This window comes from Daphnia magna, linkage group LG7 (genome assembly GCF_020631705.1).
Source record: "Daphnia magna isolate NIES linkage group LG7, ASM2063170v1.1, whole genome shotgun sequence".
NCBI classification, from domain to species: Eukaryota; Metazoa; Arthropoda; class Branchiopoda; order Diplostraca; family Daphniidae; genus Daphnia; species Daphnia magna.
In genome coordinates this window covers 3,886,193-3,904,411 of record NC_059188.1, presented here as the reverse complement: position 1 = coordinate 3,904,411, position 18,219 = coordinate 3,886,193, and the positions used below count along the sequence as shown (strand labels likewise).

Below are 18,219 nucleotides of genomic sequence, written 5' to 3'. Positions count from 1 at the left end.
TCGAATAAAATGGATTTTAGGCGATTAAAAGTAGAAAATATTTGTACTAAAGAGCAATCAAAATGAGATTTTTTGCCGAACAAAAATAAAATTACTTGTTCGAAATTTTATTCGAAATGATACAATAGAGCAGTAAAACATCCTGCGTTGCGCGTTTTCCTCAAATGTGAATATGTCATTTGTGTCCAAGTTAGCGCTTGGCCCCGCGCCAATCGGGGAGCTTTTTAGTCGATCCGGTGCGGGGATAATCTTAATCGTGAAGGCGATTTCGGTGCTCGGTGCGGTGATATCGGTGATCGGTGCCTTCCCCGATTATCAATGAATAGTGATCTAAATTGGCAGTTTCCCTGCGGCCAACAAGAACAAAATGTGACCCTAGTCACGTGATTCTCGTTGCCCTATCAGAACTCAAGGTCACTGGTAAGACTAGCCCCCTATGGCTGAAGCGGTGCTATCGGTGCAGCACCGATTATAGCACCATTGCGCATCGAAAAAAGAAATCCCCACACTGAACTTCCCCGATTCATTTTTATCGGGGAAGCTTAGCGGTGTCCCCGATTAGAATGTGATCGGGGCCGAGCCCTAGGGACAGTTCGGGTTCGGGGCTTCGGGCCGACGACCGAGATCAAGTTGGTTTTAGGGCAGCTCTTATATTGTCGCATTAGCTTGATTCCTCAAGCATGGACTACTCTAACTTAAGGACGGGATTCTTTCCCTATCTCGCCTTGTTAAAGGGTGTCGGGTGGGCTATTTTCATGAAAAAAATTAAAAAAATCATCTTTAAATGCAGCTTTAAAAGTCAATTGTAACCATCTATTTTTTTCTTTATAAAACGAATAATTTAAGAAAATATTGCGATTTTAATTTTGGTAGGAGGGAGAATTGGGCAGGCCGCCGGTGCCATCTATCAACCAAAAAATCGCAAGTTCTTGCTGATTGACAACTGAACTCGAAATTGTCGGGTGCCATCTATCAACTAAAATCGCATGATCTTGCTGATTGACAACTGAACTTGAAATTGTAGAAAGAAAACAAGCAAGGAGTTAGGATTTTTGGCTCCCAGATGGCACCGGCAGCCCACCCAATTTCCCTATTTTCTGATAGAAAATATTTAATATCTCTTTAAGGGTTAATTTTAAATATAGGGACATTTGGTAAGTCAATAATTATTTTTAAAAATTAAATTTGATAAAAAATAAAAAAAAAATTACATGGGTTACATAGGAAATGTCGAAGAGTCCCGTCCTTAAGTTAGAGTAGTCCATGCCTCAAGTCAAGTCAGAATTTTGCTGAGTAAGAGTTCCAGTTGTGGTATCCTAAAATTTTCATTTGAATTGCTATGGCCTGTATGATGTCTAGCATGTCTACTTCGGATCTCTTAAGTTCGGATTGGTTAACATCAGAACATAGCACAGGCGTAAGTGTACAAAATATGTTGTTTCACGTGTTTCTATGAGTAGTTACAAGGTTTTTTGTTTAGACGTCAATCATGGCTGTGGAATTCAATGGTGGAGTCGTTATTGGAGCCGATTCGCGCACGAGCACCGGGTAAATATCGACTGTCGCTACAATTTACGAACATCAAAATATTCCTGGCTTCCATTTTTTTCCAGGGCATATGTAGCAAACAGGGTTACCGATAAGCTGACCAAGATCACTAACCATATTTATTGTTGCCGCTCAGGCTCTGCAGCTGACACTCAAGCTATTGCTGATATTGTCAATTACCACTTGGAATTCCATGAGTAACCTATACTGATTTATCAAATTTTATTTTATTTTTTATTTTATTTTATGTTTTTGTATTTATTTGTTTTATATGTTTATATATATATGTGACATGGTACAATCTGAAATAATTTGGTGTTTTATGTCATGTTTTAAAGGGTACAGTTGGGTGAGGCTCCGTTAGTGAAAACTGCAGCAAGTGTCTTTCAAGAACTTTGTTATAATTACCGGGACCAACTCACAGCTGGCATCATCTGTGCTGGATGGGATAGACGTCATGGTGGACAGGTATAATATTCCAGATACTAGAAAAATTGATAATTTAAACCCATAGTTCCATGTTCACTAAAGGTTTATAATATTCCCCTTGGAGGAATGTGTGTCCGACAACCATTTGCTATTGGTGGTTCAGGCTCAACATATGTGTTTGGATTTGTTGACTCAAATTTTAAACAAGGCATGAATCAGGATGAATGTGTCCAGTTTGTGTTGAAAAGTGAGTATGGAAAGGCATTGTTTAATGAAAGCCAGCTTTTTAAGCTTGATTTGATATTTATGTTCTTTTAGCTCTCGCATTGGCAATGAGCAGAGATGGTTCAAGCGGTGGTGTTGTTCGTTTAGGTATTATTACCGAAGATGGCATTGAACGCCGTACAGTGTTGGGTAATGAACTACCTCGATTTTACGAAGGTTAAGTAAAAGTATGTATGTGTACGCGATAATGCATCAATACATGAAAAGTTGACAACTTCCGATTTTATAGTGAAACTCACTAAATTTTATTATAATGATTATGCTACAACAAAATTTTCACAATTCGGAATGAGGAAACCATGTCCATAATATATGGAATATATTATCAAACAAAGGTAGCAATCGGATAAACAGTTAAATGTCAAGTCGTAATTGCAACATTTGTTCAAGAAGTTTCATCATTCACCACTGTAAATTCTTTACGAACTATTTCACAATTTTTCACCTCCAATTTGAGAGGAAGAACCAACAACGCTGATTGTTTTCGAATTAGCCTTTTCTTCTTCGCTTTGCCAGTTCACCTAGCAGATCCAAGAATTTTAGCCATGTAAAAGTGTTTTTGAAAGCAGGAAATAGTATAGGTGATACCTTTTGACGATGTTGTTGAACGGCATCTTTAACCTTCTCCAATATCATCTTTTCCGTAAGAATTCCATCGGAAGATGCATAAGCAGACGCTTGCCAAGCCACACCAAGCTTAGCTATTTCGCGACCCGACATTCCTTCCACGTCCCGTGAAATCTTCGTGCATAATGCACTGTAATCAAACTGTGCCACCTTAAGCCGACGTTTTCCCTCAGCTGCCGGCTGTAAAATAAACTTGTCGAAATAAAGTCGGACCTAACGAAAATTATCAAGGGTTAAATTCGTTCAAGGGGGAAAAAATTTCGATTTTATCGTTATTAACTAGTCGTTCTCGTTCCTCTAGGCCTGGTAGCATGAATTCAACCATTTCGTCTAGGCGGTCATTTACTGCCCAATCAAACTGTTCTGGCGTATTGGAAGCCAAAACCATCATAAACCTGAAAACCAAAAAGTCAGATGAAACATACAACGAGAATAGCATCGCACTTACTTATTGGATTGTTCGCCAGTGCGGTACAAAAACGCGTTAAGAGTAGCTCTTAAATCTTCGCTGATTTTCTCTGATGATCTTTTCCGTAGGAACGCATCTGCTTCATCGACGAATAAAAGCAATCCACGACGAGAACCATTCGCCCAATCAAAAACTAACCGATCATAGAAATGTTAAAAAAATAAATAAAAGCTCACTTCTAAAAAAGAGGTCAACCTTTATGGATGGCCGTTACGCCATCTCTACCCAGTGGGGAAACATCACCACCGGTCATGATTGCATAGTCCAGTCCGCTATGTTTTGCTAATTTTTTCGCGAACAAAGTTTTTCCTGTGCCCGGTGGTCCATGCATTAAAATGTTTCGGAACATCCCCCTTAGAAATTTCATAAAATGACATTGCTTAAAGATTCTACATCTGTAAAGCCTTCTCTTACTTATTTTGTTTTGTATTTTTAGTTGCGATTGCAATATCTCTTAAGCGTTCTTCTAGCTTGGGCTCCAAGACAACTCCAGACAAAGCGTCTTCTGATTTAGCCTACAGTTACCCCAATCGGCTACGGCTTTAGTTTTTTAATGTAATCTACTTGACTGAAAGTACCTTGATCGCTTTAATGGTTTTGATAGGGTGGCGGATGGTATCTACAAGATTTAGTCTTGAAGTTTCACGGACTAAAGAAGGTTTCCCGATTCGTGATTCAATATATCGGGCAACCACACCGGTGCCGCCCTTGGCAGAATAAACACCAAGGGCAAGTAGCGATAGTCCAGCAGCTGCTGCTGCTATTTTGTCCCAGTCAGAAAGAAAAGTATTGAACCCGGTTCCCAAAACGGCACCAGCTGTTTTGATAGATTCCATAACGGTTGTGCGTTTTTCAGAAGCTGTGTTATGGAATAATTCGAGACATAAGGGTTTACAATCTAAAGGCATAAAATGACACTTTCATACCTTTAAGACGAATTTGTTCAAGGTATAGATCTTGATTTTCCCTATCAACTTTAGCTTTTGCTCTCATTTCAGCTTCTAGTCTCTTCATGTCAGATTTAGAACGAAGATCCATTTCATACTCAAGAGTTTGTTTTCTTAAAGCTTCCTGTTTTGCAACACTTTCTTCTTGTTTTCTTAAGTTTTCTTCATTAGCCCTTTGTTGTTGTAAGAGTTGATCCTCATACCGTTTACGGGCAAGCTGATCTTGGTATTGAGATCTCTGTTGATTTTGTTTTGTCTCTTCTTGGAGAGTTTTTCTCCTTTCTTCATGATCCACTCGTTTCTGGTCTACCTTCAACTGTTCAATATGTGCTTCATACTCTTTGATTTTGGCTAACTGTTCCTGCTGTCTTGTTTGTTCTTGTGCCTTTGTCAGATCAAGTGCATCTCTGGCAAATTCTAAGAAAAGAAACCTAAACAGTTGGTCTTGTATCAACAAAATTAAAAAATTAAACTTACTAGACTTTTCTAATTCTTTTGCTGCTTGCGCAGCTCGTTCTAGGGCTGAAGAATCAAATCTGTAGGCATCTGACGCGCGTGCTCCTCCGGCATTCCCACGAGGTTGTTGATTTTGCGGTTGTCCCGAGCTGTCATCTCCACTGTTTTCTGTAGGAAGAGGTGCAGCTGGACCCACAGTGCTAGGGTCCTTTCTCAATCCAAATAGCCAAGACATTATGAACTCAAACAGTAGACAGAATTGTACTAAATGCAAGCAATTCACACGTGGATGAGAATGTGAATTATCGTTCTTAGTCGTTTGATAGCAGACGCTCACACCAAGACAAGTTGGAACAAGGCCTACTTAATGGTTAAGGCCTGTAAACTTGAATACCTCCTCAAGGCCTACTTAATGCTTAAGGCCTGTAAACTCGTATACCTCCTATGTGTCGCGTTACCTGGCAACAACCAATCAGAGGAAAAACAAGGGCTACGACGACACCATCTGGCGCTCGCTACTGCTACTGCTTTGAAAACCTAAATACAAGATTAAGCAAAAACAGGGTTTCCTTGTATTTTTTAATTAAGAGTATCTTAGTTCAGAGTCGGGCGGAGCGTGCTTTGAGCTTGAGCGAAAAAGGAGCGCGCTCGCGATTTTCACTGAGCGACGAGCGCGAGCCGCTCAATTAAAAAAACGCGAGCTTGAGCTTAAGCGAAGACCTGCTGAGCGACTCGCTCGAACGCGAACGCCATCTATCAGTCAGCAATAAAAACATTTGGTCCAAACTTAGTGCGCTATCAATTTTTTTTTGTGTGAAAAAGTACGCAACTGTACAGACGACACCCAAAATCGTCTTTTCAGCACTGCGGGACTCATTTTTGTTCCAAAACGTTCAAATTTATCGGACAGTAATTTTGACAAACTTGTGTTTTTGAAACAAAATGGAATATCTTTTCGAAACTGGCAACTTTGCCCATCAAAAACTAGCTAATAGCTAGCAAGTTGAACTCTTTTAACTTTTTTAAATGTAGGAATTAGGAAATTGTAATACCTATAACCTACTGTGATCGCTTTTAAGAGGAGTAAGAGGAGAAAATACAAGTTTTTGACAGAGATTTTTTTGTGTGAAGAGCGAGAGCGGAAAACGAGCGCGAGCGCGCTGGTTTTTTTTGCGAGCTAGAGCGAAAATCCACTCACTTTGAGGCACTGAGCGGAAAGCTCAGAGCGTGCTCGTGTTTCAGTGAGCGATGCCCGACTCTGCCTTTGTCCCAATTTACACTAGTTTAAGAAAATACACCGGTACTTAATTCAATCTATTATATAAAATGAAAAACACAGTTAATATAAGTAAAAACATTGTATTTGTAAAACTTAACAAACAGGAAACAATAAATGTAAATAATAAAAATACACAAAGAAACAAACAAATCAAAGCGCGAACTCCAATCCCACGGAAAACCACGCTGTGTGTATCTGGAAAATGGGGGAGCGGAAAGAAGAAATACATAGAAGGGTATAAGGGTTGAGAGAGCCAATCAGAGGGCCGGAATAGTCCCATTGGGATGTAGCGGTGACGGTCTCGATCCTTCGAGACCGTCTCGTGGAGACCAAGTTGTAAGAGCCAGTCAGGGAAAAAAAAACAATGGTAACGACGACACCATCTGGCGCTCGCAATTATAACCTCGTTGAAAAACACCCCCAAAATACTTTAACACTTGTTATAGCTACATAAACGTTTCATAAACGTTATAGTAAACATAACGCAACGTTACATAAACGTTATAGTTCCCTAACTTTTAGATAGAAACTTATAATTAGCATAGAAAGATTTGTCTTAATTAGACAAATTTAACCATGGCTAGTTTATGGGGGTGCAAATGATTTCTTGAGGTAGTAAATCCACTTTGAAAATATTCATTTACCGTAACTTCCCCACGCGTCTGGCGGGGTAATACCGCGTACCCCACGCCAATCTCCCCCTTTTACCCCTGAGGCGTAGGGAAAATTTTTATTAAAAAATTTTCCGAAGTCTAAATGTGGATCTACCTGGATTTGAACACGGACAACATCGTTTTCAGTAACGTAGGCGGCAGAACTTGTCCGCAGTAGTCCGACTTTACATGGAAGGTAAAAGGAGAACGTTGGTTTTTGCATTTTTATTGAAGAATTAATAGTAATAATAAAAATAATAATAATGTATTTTGATTTAAAGTTCCTTTCTCAATTCTCGTCAATGGTCAAATACACTAAAGGCCCCAGAAAAGACGTGGGAATTTTTCAGACATCATATGCACTTTCAAATAGCTCAGTTTTCAGTCTACCACGGAATTAAGTAATCGGAGAGCTGGTTTTCATAGAGGAAGGAAAGGAATTTTATGGTCTTGGGGAAACAAGAATGTAGGATCGCCATATTTCTTCGTGCTGGTCAATGGAACAATAAGGTTATGGGACCGAGATTCAGTTGCAGGGAGAGAGTGGGTCGAATGATACTTGATCACAAGCTCAGTCAAATAACTTGAGGCCGATCCACGAAGGAAATGGTAGGTCAGGACAGCTACTTTGAAGTCGATGCGGTGACGAATGGGCAACCAGTGCACCCAGAGTTGCCCCGATCAGGCTAAATTTTTTAGCGCGGAACACAATTTCGATCAAATTTTTATATCTGGGCTCAAATCTTTGCAAAATGATTTTGATCTGTTCCCGGACCAAACATTTTTTATCTCCGAACACCGAACGCGATCAGTATCTGGAATCCAAAGTGATATCTATGAATATTTTCTGGAATCAGCATGACACAGTAAACACATAAAGTTGTCGACATTCTATTATTTTTATCACCGTCTTCTGGACAGTTTTTGATTGCTGAATGAAAAGTGAATAGGCTGAGAGTTACAATACTACTGTTAGATGGCGGAAAAAATGATCTGTGATCTTAGAAAAGATTGAGCGGAGATCAGATCTTTTTCACATGAGTTGAGTGCAGATCAGCTCTTTTTACAATGATCGGAAAAAAGATTGATCAGCGAAAAGGTGATCCGAGGGCAACACTGAGTGCACCCGTACGAAATTTTTAGCTTATAGGGCTAGGTTTATTTTTAAAATAGCATTTACATAGATTAATTTCTATAGGTTTAGTAAAAAATACCCGCTGTTGGGTTTCTTTTAACTCTTTATTTTAGAGCTAGAATATTTTAGCTGGGAACAGAAAGATTTCAGGAGCGTTTTTGCATGGTAAACAAAAATAGTTTGTTTTTTTTTTTGCGCATTAACAGGTTCTTTTAAATTGCTATTACTTTGTTTTCCTTGAAATGGCTAACTGTATTAGCATTGTTCATAGCGGGAGTATTTTCATTCCGATTATAATATGCGCGCAATATTATTTAAGGTCGTCTTTTGTGTTTCCATAGAAAAATTATCAACTGGTTTGTGTGTTTGGCTTAAGTTTAACCCTTTCTTTATGTTTCTATGGTAAATTTATTTTATACTTTAGCTTCTTTGATTTAAATCAATATGATAAAGAACAGTGAACCAAAATTATTCGACAATGAGACGTGCCGCACAGTTCTGCACATGCTGGAGCTATTCAATTGATTTGCGTGAAGACCAGCCAACAAATTTTTTTGTAGTCTAGCGTAGACGTGACGAAAGCCTGAATCAATTGCGACACCGAAGTTCGAGAAAGATACCACTTGATTTTAGATATTCGGTGCAGAACGTAGAAAACCTTCTTGCAAGTCAACCTGATTTGCTCCTCCAAGGTTAGGGGAGTTTCCAAGATAATGCTCATGTTTCTGATAAACGACAATGGATAAACAGGGAAATGCAATAGATCCAGCAAATCGAGGCAGGGATGACGGATTTACATTACATGTCTTCGAATGCAACAGCAGAACGCCTGTTTTGTCATTATGCAGCATCTGTTTGTTCTCCATCATCCAGTCCTTTGAGGCTAGAAGACAGGAAGGGATACGCCTCAAGCTGAGCAGCGCCATCCACCAACAGTTTGAAGCGCTTGTTAAACTGAGTATCATCCGCATAGAAGTGAGACATAATATAGTACATTTGAGAAATTTGATACAAAGGGCTTTTATACAAAATGTAGAGGATATGGCCAAGCATAGAGAACTGGGGAACTACAAAGACTCCAAACACACTGAGTAACTAGCGACGATCCCATAGATGACCGTTCGAGCACGAAATTTCGATCGATGATCTCGATCTCAATCGGGATTGATGTGTGATCGAATCGATCAAATCAATGTCGTTCTTCGATCATTCAAACAGAAAAAAATAATTTCCAGTGTTATTCCACACAAGAAGGTAGTTCAGGGCATAAACTAACATGTTCTATTTCGAAAGCTCAACTAAGCGCATCACTTTGGCGATGAAGTCTTATTTCTAGGGGTTTTACTAGGATTCACTGTCCAATTTCGAAAGCAAGCAACATTCAGCTTAAAAAAAACAAGCATTTCGAAATTTGGGTCGGAAAGTTTACACCTTTTAGGTGTGAAAATCAAGCCAGCAGTACTGAATAAGCGCTCACACGCAGCCGACGATGGCAAGCCGGTGTTATACTCTCCATGGAACCCAAATGAACAAAACCAAATATATTACTAATAAAATGTTAAACTGAAAAGTTTAAACTTACTGAAATATCCTTTTTATAATTGGAAAACGATTTAGTGATGTGACGCTCTCATTTCCCTGGGCGAAATAACTGTCAATTTCGTCTGCCTCTTTAGATGTCCTCTTTTTGTAACCATCCAAAAAACGCAATTTCTTCTTCGATGATTCCGTATTGGAAACAGTACCTATAGATCTAATAAATATACATCGGAATGAGTGCACGAGCCAACACTTCAAAATTCTAAGACACTTAAAAGGTAAGACTTACTCAGGATGATTGGAGTTGGATTTTACTCGTCGTACCACTAACTTCAGAATACTAATGTGTTCGTTTGCTGCATCTTCCTCCACCCAGATTAATTTTAAGTTAGACCCTGCCACAATCTTTTGTTTATTGTCACCCACCATGTTTGAAAATCTTCGGTTAATACCACCCAATACAGCATGAAGAAGAGGCTTACAGTGAGAGATTGTCCGAAAAGATGAACACACCCACATAGCACCCGACGTCGTATGGACGTCCCTGCTAGGGCCCAATGTCCCGAACCGGAATGGGATGTTGTAGCGACGTCGTAAAGAGGTCGCGGTAGGCCATTCTGTTTTAGTTTTTTTTCTAAGTCCCCCAAAAGCTATTTTGGCCCCTATTATGTACGCCACTAGATGGCATGCACTATATTAAACTGCTTTTAATAAATCTTGATCGATGTGTTTTCTTAAGTTGTTTTATTGAAAATAAATTTTTTAAACAAATTTATAACCGTTTATTTCAATTTACTGCATTATTAAAATAAAAAAAAATTAATTTGTTGAAACAGCAATGCCTCAATAAATGTTATCTAGCAATGTTTTTTTGTCTTTGTTCTGTTCTTCAACGACGCCAATCTGTCTTTGCTTCGCCGCCATTCTTTTTCAATTGTGTCAGCAGTTATTCAAAGAAATTCATGAGGTAAGAAGATTTATAAAGGAAATTTATATGCTATTGAATAATTGAAATGTGTTTTGGTAGCTGATGCAGCGAAATTTTTGTAAGTGAAAACTGAAATTAACTTACTCTTTCATCTTGGATCTCATCCCGATCACTTATCAGGTATGCCCTATTCACAAGTTATAAAAAATTCTTGCTAATTATTTCTGAATTTTCTACAGGTTAGCCATTCTTGCTAATTGTTTTCTCTTCTCTTTTGTGGACTTACCTTCATCATCTTGGTTTGGTCTCATCCCATCACAGTTCATATGTCACAGTTCATCGGTCACAGTCATCAGTCAATCCGATCACTTATCAGGTATGCCCTATTCACAAGTTATAAAAAATTCTTGCTAATTATTTCTGAATTTTCTACAGGTTAGTCATTCTTGCTAATTGTTTTCTCTTCTCTTTTGTGGACTTACCTTCATCATCTTGGTTTGGTCTCATCCCATCACAGTTCATAGGTCACAGTCATCAGTTCATCTCTTCACAGCAGCGACTCCTGGTCTTCTTATGAATGGAAATGGATTCAACGGACAGTGATAAGGTAGATTATTTGCATATGGACTGTAATAGTTATCAGAGAATCCGTCCGTACAGCTCCCGACATAGCAGGCGTTTGTTAAGTCAACATGTCCGAAGTTTGGATAATCATTTTGGGGAGAACAGTTCCAATGAATATGACGTAAATCAAATTGACCCTATTCCAACCGTCACTGAACCTATGGAAGATGACTTTCAAAGCTGCTATTCAGATTTTGATGCTGACGAAGATTACGATAGTGACTGTTCCCCCATAGCCACTGGCTCGGAGTTCGAGTCTAGTAGCGAAGAAAGCATTATTTTAGAAAGACTCGCAGAATTTGATGAGGATAGCAATTCCGACATAGAAGAGAATGATTCATTTTCCTTTAGGGAAGTATTTGCCTTATGGGCTGTCACAAGAAACATATGTCAGAATGCAATCGACGAACTTCTGTCCATTTTTCGTAAATTCCCTTGGGAACAAAGTATGCCGAAGTCCTGTAGATCACTTGTTAGAACATTAAGAACGGTTTCCCTTAAACCATGTGCGGCTGGTCACTATTTTCATTTTGGAATTTTAAAACAATTGTTAAAAGTGTTGTCGGTTATTGATGACAATAGTATTCCAGTAGAAATCCTGATTAAAATTAGTGTTGATGGTGTTCCAATGTCAAAGAGTAGCAAGAGCCAATTATGGCCTTTGACAGGTTTGATTGCCAATCTTGAATTCCAAAGAGTTGTTATTTTCGGCTTGTGGCATGGGGATTCTAAACCTTCTGACGTTAATGAGTATTTGAGGGAATTTATTGAAGAAACTAAGAAACTATCAGATGAGGGTTTCACTTTTCGTGGGAAACGCATACGATTTAGAATTGTCCTTTACATTTGTGATGCACCAGCTAGATCTTTTCTTAAGTGTATTAAGTCTCATACCGGATATTTTGGATGTCCTTACTGCATTCAAGAAGGTGAATACCATGGACGGACTGTTTTCTTAGAAACTGACTCCAGACTGAGAACTGATTTTTCCTTTAGAAAACGTGTTCATGAAGAGCATCATTTAGGTGATCCCCATCTAGAAAAATTAAATTGTGACATGGTATTAGATTTTCCTAATTGTCCGCAACATCTTATTGATTTGGGAGTAACACGCAAAATGACGAGGAAATGGATAGTTGGCCCTCGCCCATATAAACTTCCCCCGTCCAAAATTCAGCAGTTATCCAATCGTATGGTTGAATTACAGGTGTTTATTCCCTTTGAGTTTGCTAGGAAACCACGATCTCTTGATTTTTTCGCACAATTTAAATCTACTGAGCTTGCTTTGTTTAATTCTTACGTAGGTCCTATAGTATTAAAAAATGTTTTGCCAGAAAGAGAATATAACAATTTTCTAGTGTTTCGTGTTGCAATCAAACTTATGTCCTCAAAGAAATACTGCCACTCTTTAAATACAGTAGTCATCATTCACTTTAAACGCTTGCGCGTTTTACCATAAGCGCCCGTGTAAAACGCGCATGATTCAGACCCGCATATTGTGGTCTAACATTTAAGCTATATATTTTAAACTTATATGAAATTATAGCTAAGAAAATGTTTTATTTAGTTGCGTGATTGAAAATTTTTTCTGATAGCTGGATTTTACGTCAAAGTAAAACCCAGCTATCTTTGAACATGGTGTCATTTGCATGCTAGCTTATGGGGAAATGGGTGCTTTTATTTCTGTAATTGTATAAGAACGGCTTGAACAATTTACATGCCGTTTGTTAGCATCGATGCGGATCTCATTCCTCTGTAGATGCTAGAAATTCCCTGGTACTAACTTATAATTTAAATTCCCTGAATTAATTTTTGTCGACGCAGGTCTAATTTTAAGCGAATCGGCCCGGTGTTCCCCCCTCTGTCATACTCCCAGTACCACCCTCTGAACCTTTGTTCCGCGCGCGCGTTACGTTCCATGTTTCAAATTTTTTCCCCTCGCTTTACCATCCTTGCACAGCTCTTTAATGCGCTTTATAAACTGACATCCGAGGTTTTCAATGCTAGAAATACCGCCATCATCAATTTGTGAATGGTCTTTAATGATCAGCGGGCGCGCTTAGTCACAAGGAAATGCCCAGAATATTCGAGATCTTTCCCATCCCTTGGTATTGGTGATGTTTTTTTTTGTATAATAGGGGTATTTTTCAATAGCAGTTAGAATGAGGTAAAGTCAAGGTAAAAGTTATGCCATTTGTCGTAGTACAAAACCGCATTGTGCACGTGCAAGACATGGCGAAAACGAAAGCGCTTTCGTTAAACGATCGAATAAAAATCGTGAACCTTCGTTCAAGTTTTCTTATGTACCTATATAAAAAATCTTTTGATATTCTTTGTAAATGATAGTTGTGTCATTTATGGCCAAGAATTTCTATCTTACAACGTCCACAATCTGCTCCATTTGGGAGACCAAATTCTTCGATTCGGTCCCTTGTACAATTTTTCTGCCTACCCATTTCAAAGTTTCTACCAAATATTCAAAAAATTGGTGAGAAAAGGGAATCAAGTCCTTCAACAGATAGTAAAAAGGGTTATGGAGCTAAATGTTTTTCTTTTTCAAGGGGTGCCTTTGAAAGAAAAATGTTCTATTGAATTTCGCTTTGAACACACAAGCGGTCCAATGTTTTCTAGCCTTCGACCAGTGCAACAATTTCAAGAGGTAAAATTTCATCCTTGGCGATTTAGCATTAAGACAAAAGCTGATTGCACTGTTTATCTTAAAAACAAGACTGTAGTTTGCATCGAAAATTTTGTAAAGCAGAAAGACTGCACGTTTATCATCGGCCGTGCGTATCTTAAAACTGAAAATTACTACGATTATACATTTAAATCTAGTAACTTAGATACACATGTTGTTTATGAGCTATCTCGATCTCTTGAGTTCTGGAATATAAATGACATAATGCATAAATTAGTTCGACTCCCAATTCCCGAGAAAGAAGGTCTTTTTGTTGTATTTCCTCTGTTAATGGAAAAATATAATATGTAATGTTTCCTTATTTATTTATTACTATTCGTTAATTAATAATATTCCTGTGATGCACTTATTAACTTTTAAAATTTTATTGATGCAGTTACCGTATTTAATTTGTGAGGGAATTGATGAACCATGGGTAGAGGCTGTCCATCGTTGGTGGTATAATGATGACAAAAAACTTTGTTTTTGGCCACCCAGAATTAAGGATTCTTCTAAGTTGCGAGGTTTTGTTGAAAATGGGTACAAACCGGATTCAGATTGGATTGGTTATCCAGCAAAAATAAGAAAAGCATACGGTTTGTTCTAACATAATATATTTACGATAGTGTCTCCGTTAAATATTTCATTTTTTACAGAAACTTATGAGAAGGCCACTGGTAAAATAAAAAGAGCAATTAAAAACTCAGAAGATCTTTTAGAAACCACAGATACCGAAAGAAACACGAAGCGTGTTAGAGTACCTAACAAAAAATATTTGGACAGTGAGCCCGACGAACTGAATCACGGAAAACATCAAAGCCACAAGAAGTTGAAAAAATGCGTTGGAGCTACAAGAGGGCTAATTCATACCCCACATAACACAAGGCAGTCCGTCGGATGTCCGACAGATGTCGGGGTCGGATGTTGAGTACATCTTTTTGATATCCTCCGGACAGCCCGATATCCGATTTGGATGTCCTACGGATGTATTTTTTTTTGGTTTTGACCGCCCTAAACAGCGCCGTCAGACATTCTAAGGATATCCGAACGGGCTTTCATTTGGCTATAAATATGACATGTATTGGACATCTATTCATGAAAAAACATTAGGCTATACCAGGATTCGAACTCGGGTCTCCCGCATCACAGTCGAATCTTATTCCACTGTGCCAATCTACAGATATACTATGTATCATTTTCGAACAATACAATCGAATTGTTGTAAAACACTTGAGCTTTTTCGATAACAAATCACATACAGGATTTTTAAGAAGTCAAGATGATGTCGAACTTAGGTTAAACCAGAGGTGTATAAATTGAAATTAAACAATTTATGCTAAATATTTTTTGAATTTTAAACTTCAGCATGATTTATTCAGTTTAAAGTAGTTTTTTATTATTTGAAATTATAATCCTATCATAAGTATACTTGGTTTTAATATTATTAGATGCCGAATAATATTTATTTTCTGTGAGTTAATTTTCAATGGCTTGGTTCCCGTAAGCTAAACGGAAAGCTTGTGCAAACAAACTCACGACTTTCATATATTTTATTCATTTTTTGTAATAAATTTTAAAATAAACCATCCGGCAAATAGATCATTACTCCTTTATTTTTTAAATTTTTCATTTTAAATGCTGGACTTCAAATAAAAATACGTTCAAGGGAAAAATTTGAACACGGTTAAGTTTTCCCCCTCTCAAGAAATTTTGACAATTAATAATGAAACTTAGTGATCGGCCCCAATTAGTTCTAATCGAGTTAACCGCCCCGCACCGATAAAGTGCATTCGGGGTTGAAATGAGGTGCCACTTTTTCAACCGGGGCGGTGCGGGGAAAAAATTTGAGGTTAACCCGTTGCCCCGAAGCAATAAAAAAAAATGCCGTTCTTTCGGTTTCAGAGTAAAAATCGGGGCAAGCGGGTAGAACGAGCTATTATCGGGGTTGTTATCGGATAGATCGGGTCAATCGATAATGTTTTTTGCATTGATGAATCGATTGATTGCAATCCAATTGATTGCAAACCCCAATTGAATTCGGGGAGAAGAATTTTCCACCCTGAGCCACGCCTCCTTGGCCCGAAATGAGAAACCCGATTTGCAAAAAAGCGCCCCGATTGGCTCGAGGCCGATCCTTAAATGAAACAATTGAAAATCTTTTTGGCTGTTGGAAGGAGGTCCGTAGAATATAATTTTCGCACATCCATTGCACTTCCAAGGTGACTAGCCGACGGACATCCCTGGAACTACCCATTGAGTACATAGATATCTAACGGATATTCGGCCATGATTCGGACATCCGACGGCAGAAATGTGCTATATGGGACACCACCACCTTCACCATTTGAAATAGAAAAGAAAAACAAAGAAGACAACGGAAAACCTTTTGCAAGAACGTTAAACGTTGAACGTTTAACTGACCTTCCAGGCCCGTCAACTTTAATAGTTTTAAAGAAGAAACATTGCAAATTCCCAGAAAAAGGTATAAAATAATCTAATAAACACAAAAACATTCTTTGTCGATTTAAATATGTCATTTTTAGAAATCCAAAAACAGCAATTAGATATTGACAATATCGACGAAGAAATGGACAATGATGAAAATTACGGATTAGTTCAGGAAAATAGTAATGTTGACAAAGAGCAAGCAAATGGTATTAACAGGAACAATCGTTCATTTACAATGTAAAAATTTGTTTGTTATTTTGTTAGCCAAGCAGAATATGATTAATGCCTATGGGAATCTTGAATCTGAATTCAAATTATCTAAAAATTATGGACCGCTGGAACCACTACAAAAAGGTAAAATATTTACAAAACATATTCAACAAACTATATTACACTATATACATCAATATTTGAAACACTTATTATTAGAAAGCAGAGAAGCTTACAACACTCGAGGAATTTTAAAACTTAATCATGGAGTAAAGGATAACAAGATGTTATGTAAGAAAATTTTTGATAAAATCGACGATTTTTAGAAAAAGCTGAAAACATCCCAAACCACAACAAACGAAAGCGATGAGGATGACGATGACTTCCCAATTTCAAACATGGATGATTTCGATTCAGTTAACTTGAAACTTCAAAACAAAACAACTCGTAAACAACTGGTAGGATCTAAAATTATTGTATTCTTATTACCAGAAACTTATTTTAACTATTTCAAATTCAACTTTTATCATTCCAGAGGATCCGCCTTTACTCTATTGGAGGAAAGGACGTCGGCGATATCGTCCGAAAAATTTGTGTTTTCTGCTTGAATAAAAAGTTTGCTCGAAACTTCAGTTGGGAAGGAATTAGAGGAAATATGTGTCTTAAAGACACAATGCTTGGCAAAGTCATGCTAGGTATCATTTAAAATAGTTTTATAGTACAAGCAGTCACGATAGACACAACTTCTAATTCTAATCTTTATTAAATTAATAGGTGTAATCCTTAAATATGAAAAACCTAAAATAAAAAGTTATGAGGCGATATTGGCTATTCAAAATTGGCTGAAACATGCAAAGGATGGTATGAAAGCAGAGTTGGCGGCGGCAGCGGCAGCAAAAAAAAAAAAAGGAGGCGAATAAAAACAATGAAAAAGAGGATGATTCCGAAGAAGACAGAAGGCCACTACCATCTTCGTTCTCTGATGATGAAGATTAAAATTTTTTCGTTATTCGATTAATATGTACCATGATTGTTGAAAATAAAATTCATTGAGTAACAAAAACCAATTGTAACATTTCTTTTTTTTTATTTTTGTATGTTAATTATGAAAACCAATTAAAGCCCAATTTTAGTGGGGAAAAGGTTCAATTCTTGTCCTTATTCGAAATCCGAAAGACGTCTAAAGGATGTCAAATTGGGACTTCTATGGGATGTATCCTGGGTAGGACATTTGACCTGAATGGGACGTGACCTGGCCTGAAATTTAACGTCCTATGGATGTCCCAATAGCCCATGAGAAACCTCCATAGGATGTCCCTCGGACGTCTCTGTGCTATGTGGGCAAGTGAGAGATTGTTTCATTGTTCAAAAACTTGTTGGTAGTACACAACCAATGTTATCTTTTTCTCATTTTGCATTACATCCAATTCATGTGAAAACGGCCCAGGTAACACAATACGTATATCCGATGTAGATCATTCAACGTATCCCGACGGTAATGTCGGGTATTGGAAACCGATGTTGATTCTATATATTAAATACATTTGATTTATTGTATATATTTATCCGATGTGGACACGATGTTTATAATACATGGAAAAACGTAATCCTATTTGTTGTAAAAAAACATAAATCGGAAGTCGGACAAAAACATCTATACTATATATTTAAAATATTGTTGAACAACAAAAAACTATTTGAAAACGACTCACTTTAGGTATTGACGAACGACATGTTAGCGACATTTAAGAAATGTTTTTAAACCATTTTTTTTTTATCAAAAAAGGCATATTTTAAATATCGAGGAACGTTATTTTACCAATGTATCAGAGACATAGCCAAACAAGATATGACAGTTCGATAACGGATCATTTACGAGACAAGTGAACATTTTCTGACCAACGTTTGCTAAACCTCGTCAAACTGGAATTTAGTTATTGAAAACTATAGGTATTTGCAAAAAGG

General features: G+C 37.7%; 3 protein-coding genes and 1 long non-coding RNA gene across 4 annotated transcripts; 3 read left to right on the top strand and 1 right to left on the bottom strand.

Moving 5' to 3' along the window:
- Positions 1-1,243: 1,243 nt before the first annotated feature.
- On the top strand, positions 1,244-2,480 carry LOC116927322 (proteasome subunit beta type-6). Its single transcript, XM_032934332.2, has 6 exons — positions 1,244-1,417; positions 1,481-1,548; positions 1,614-1,745; positions 1,887-2,016; positions 2,080-2,224; positions 2,296-2,480. Exons 1-6 carry the CDS (start codon positions 1,340-1,342, stop codon positions 2,421-2,423), a joined length of 681 nt encoding a protein of 226 aa, XP_032790223.1. The 5' UTR covers positions 1,244-1,339; the 3' UTR covers positions 2,424-2,480.
- LOC116927321 (ATPase family AAA domain-containing protein 3A homolog) lies at positions 2,478-5,129 on the bottom strand. The gene is made up of 9 exons (XM_032934331.2): positions 4,783-5,129; positions 4,285-4,722; positions 3,937-4,217; positions 3,773-3,873; positions 3,554-3,711; positions 3,338-3,491; positions 3,170-3,284; positions 2,851-3,102; positions 2,478-2,783 (listed from the first exon to the last, which is right to left on the bottom strand). Exons 1-9 carry the CDS (start codon positions 4,994-4,996, stop codon positions 2,694-2,696), a joined length of 1,803 nt encoding a protein of 600 aa, XP_032790222.2. The 5' UTR covers positions 4,997-5,129; the 3' UTR covers positions 2,478-2,693.
- Positions 5,130-10,241: 5,112 nt separating this feature from the next.
- On the top strand, positions 10,242-10,564 carry LOC123474055. The gene is made up of 3 exons (XR_006648676.1): positions 10,242-10,334; positions 10,395-10,475; positions 10,535-10,564. It is a non-coding gene; the product is annotated as an uncharacterized LOC123474055 (long non-coding RNA).
- A 5,316-nt stretch (positions 10,565-15,880) lies between these two features.
- On the top strand, positions 15,881-16,766 carry LOC116927319. Its single transcript, XM_032934329.2, has 4 exons — positions 15,881-16,078; positions 16,140-16,250; positions 16,309-16,398; positions 16,474-16,766. The coding sequence occupies exons 1-4, from the start codon at positions 15,883-15,885 to the stop codon at positions 16,578-16,580; spliced, it is 504 nt and encodes a 167-aa protein (XP_032790220.2). The 5' UTR covers positions 15,881-15,882; the 3' UTR covers positions 16,581-16,766.
- Positions 16,767-18,219: the final 1,453 nt, after the last annotated feature.

Excerpts from the sequence above, each read along its gene's own strand:
- LOC116927322 (XM_032934332.2), top strand. The coding sequence starts at position 1,340 with ATGGCCTGTATGATGTCTAGCATGTCTACTTCGGATCTCTTAAGTTCG. Across the intron at positions 1,418-1,480 it reads CATCAGAACATAGCACAGGC|ACGTCAATCATGGCTGTGGA; the intron begins GTAAGTGTACAA and ends TTTTTTGTTTAG. Across the intron at positions 1,746-1,886 it reads TACCACTTGGAATTCCATGA|GGTACAGTTGGGTGAGGCTC; the intron begins GTAACCTATACT and ends CATGTTTTAAAG.
- LOC116927321 (XM_032934331.2), bottom strand. The coding sequence starts at position 4,996 with ATGTCTTGGCTATTTGGATTGAGAAAGGACCCTAGCACTGTGGGTCCA. Across the intron at positions 3,874-3,936 it reads AAACCATTAAAGCGATCAAG|GCTAAATCAGAAGACGCTTT; the intron begins GTACTTTCAGTC and ends GGGTAACTGTAG. Across the intron at positions 3,285-3,337 it reads ACTGGCGAACAATCCAATAA|GTTTATGATGGTTTTGGCTT; the intron begins GTAAGTGCGATG and ends TTTGGTTTTCAG.
- LOC116927319 (XM_032934329.2), top strand. The coding sequence starts at position 15,883 with ATGATTCGGACATCCGACGGCAGAAATGTGCTATATGGGACACCACCA. Across the intron at positions 16,079-16,139 it reads TTGCAAATTCCCAGAAAAAG|AAATCCAAAAACAGCAATTA; the intron begins GTATAAAATAAT and ends TGTCATTTTTAG. Across the intron at positions 16,399-16,473 it reads GCTGGAACCACTACAAAAAG|AAAGCAGAGAAGCTTACAAC; the intron begins GTAAAATATTTA and ends ACTTATTATTAG.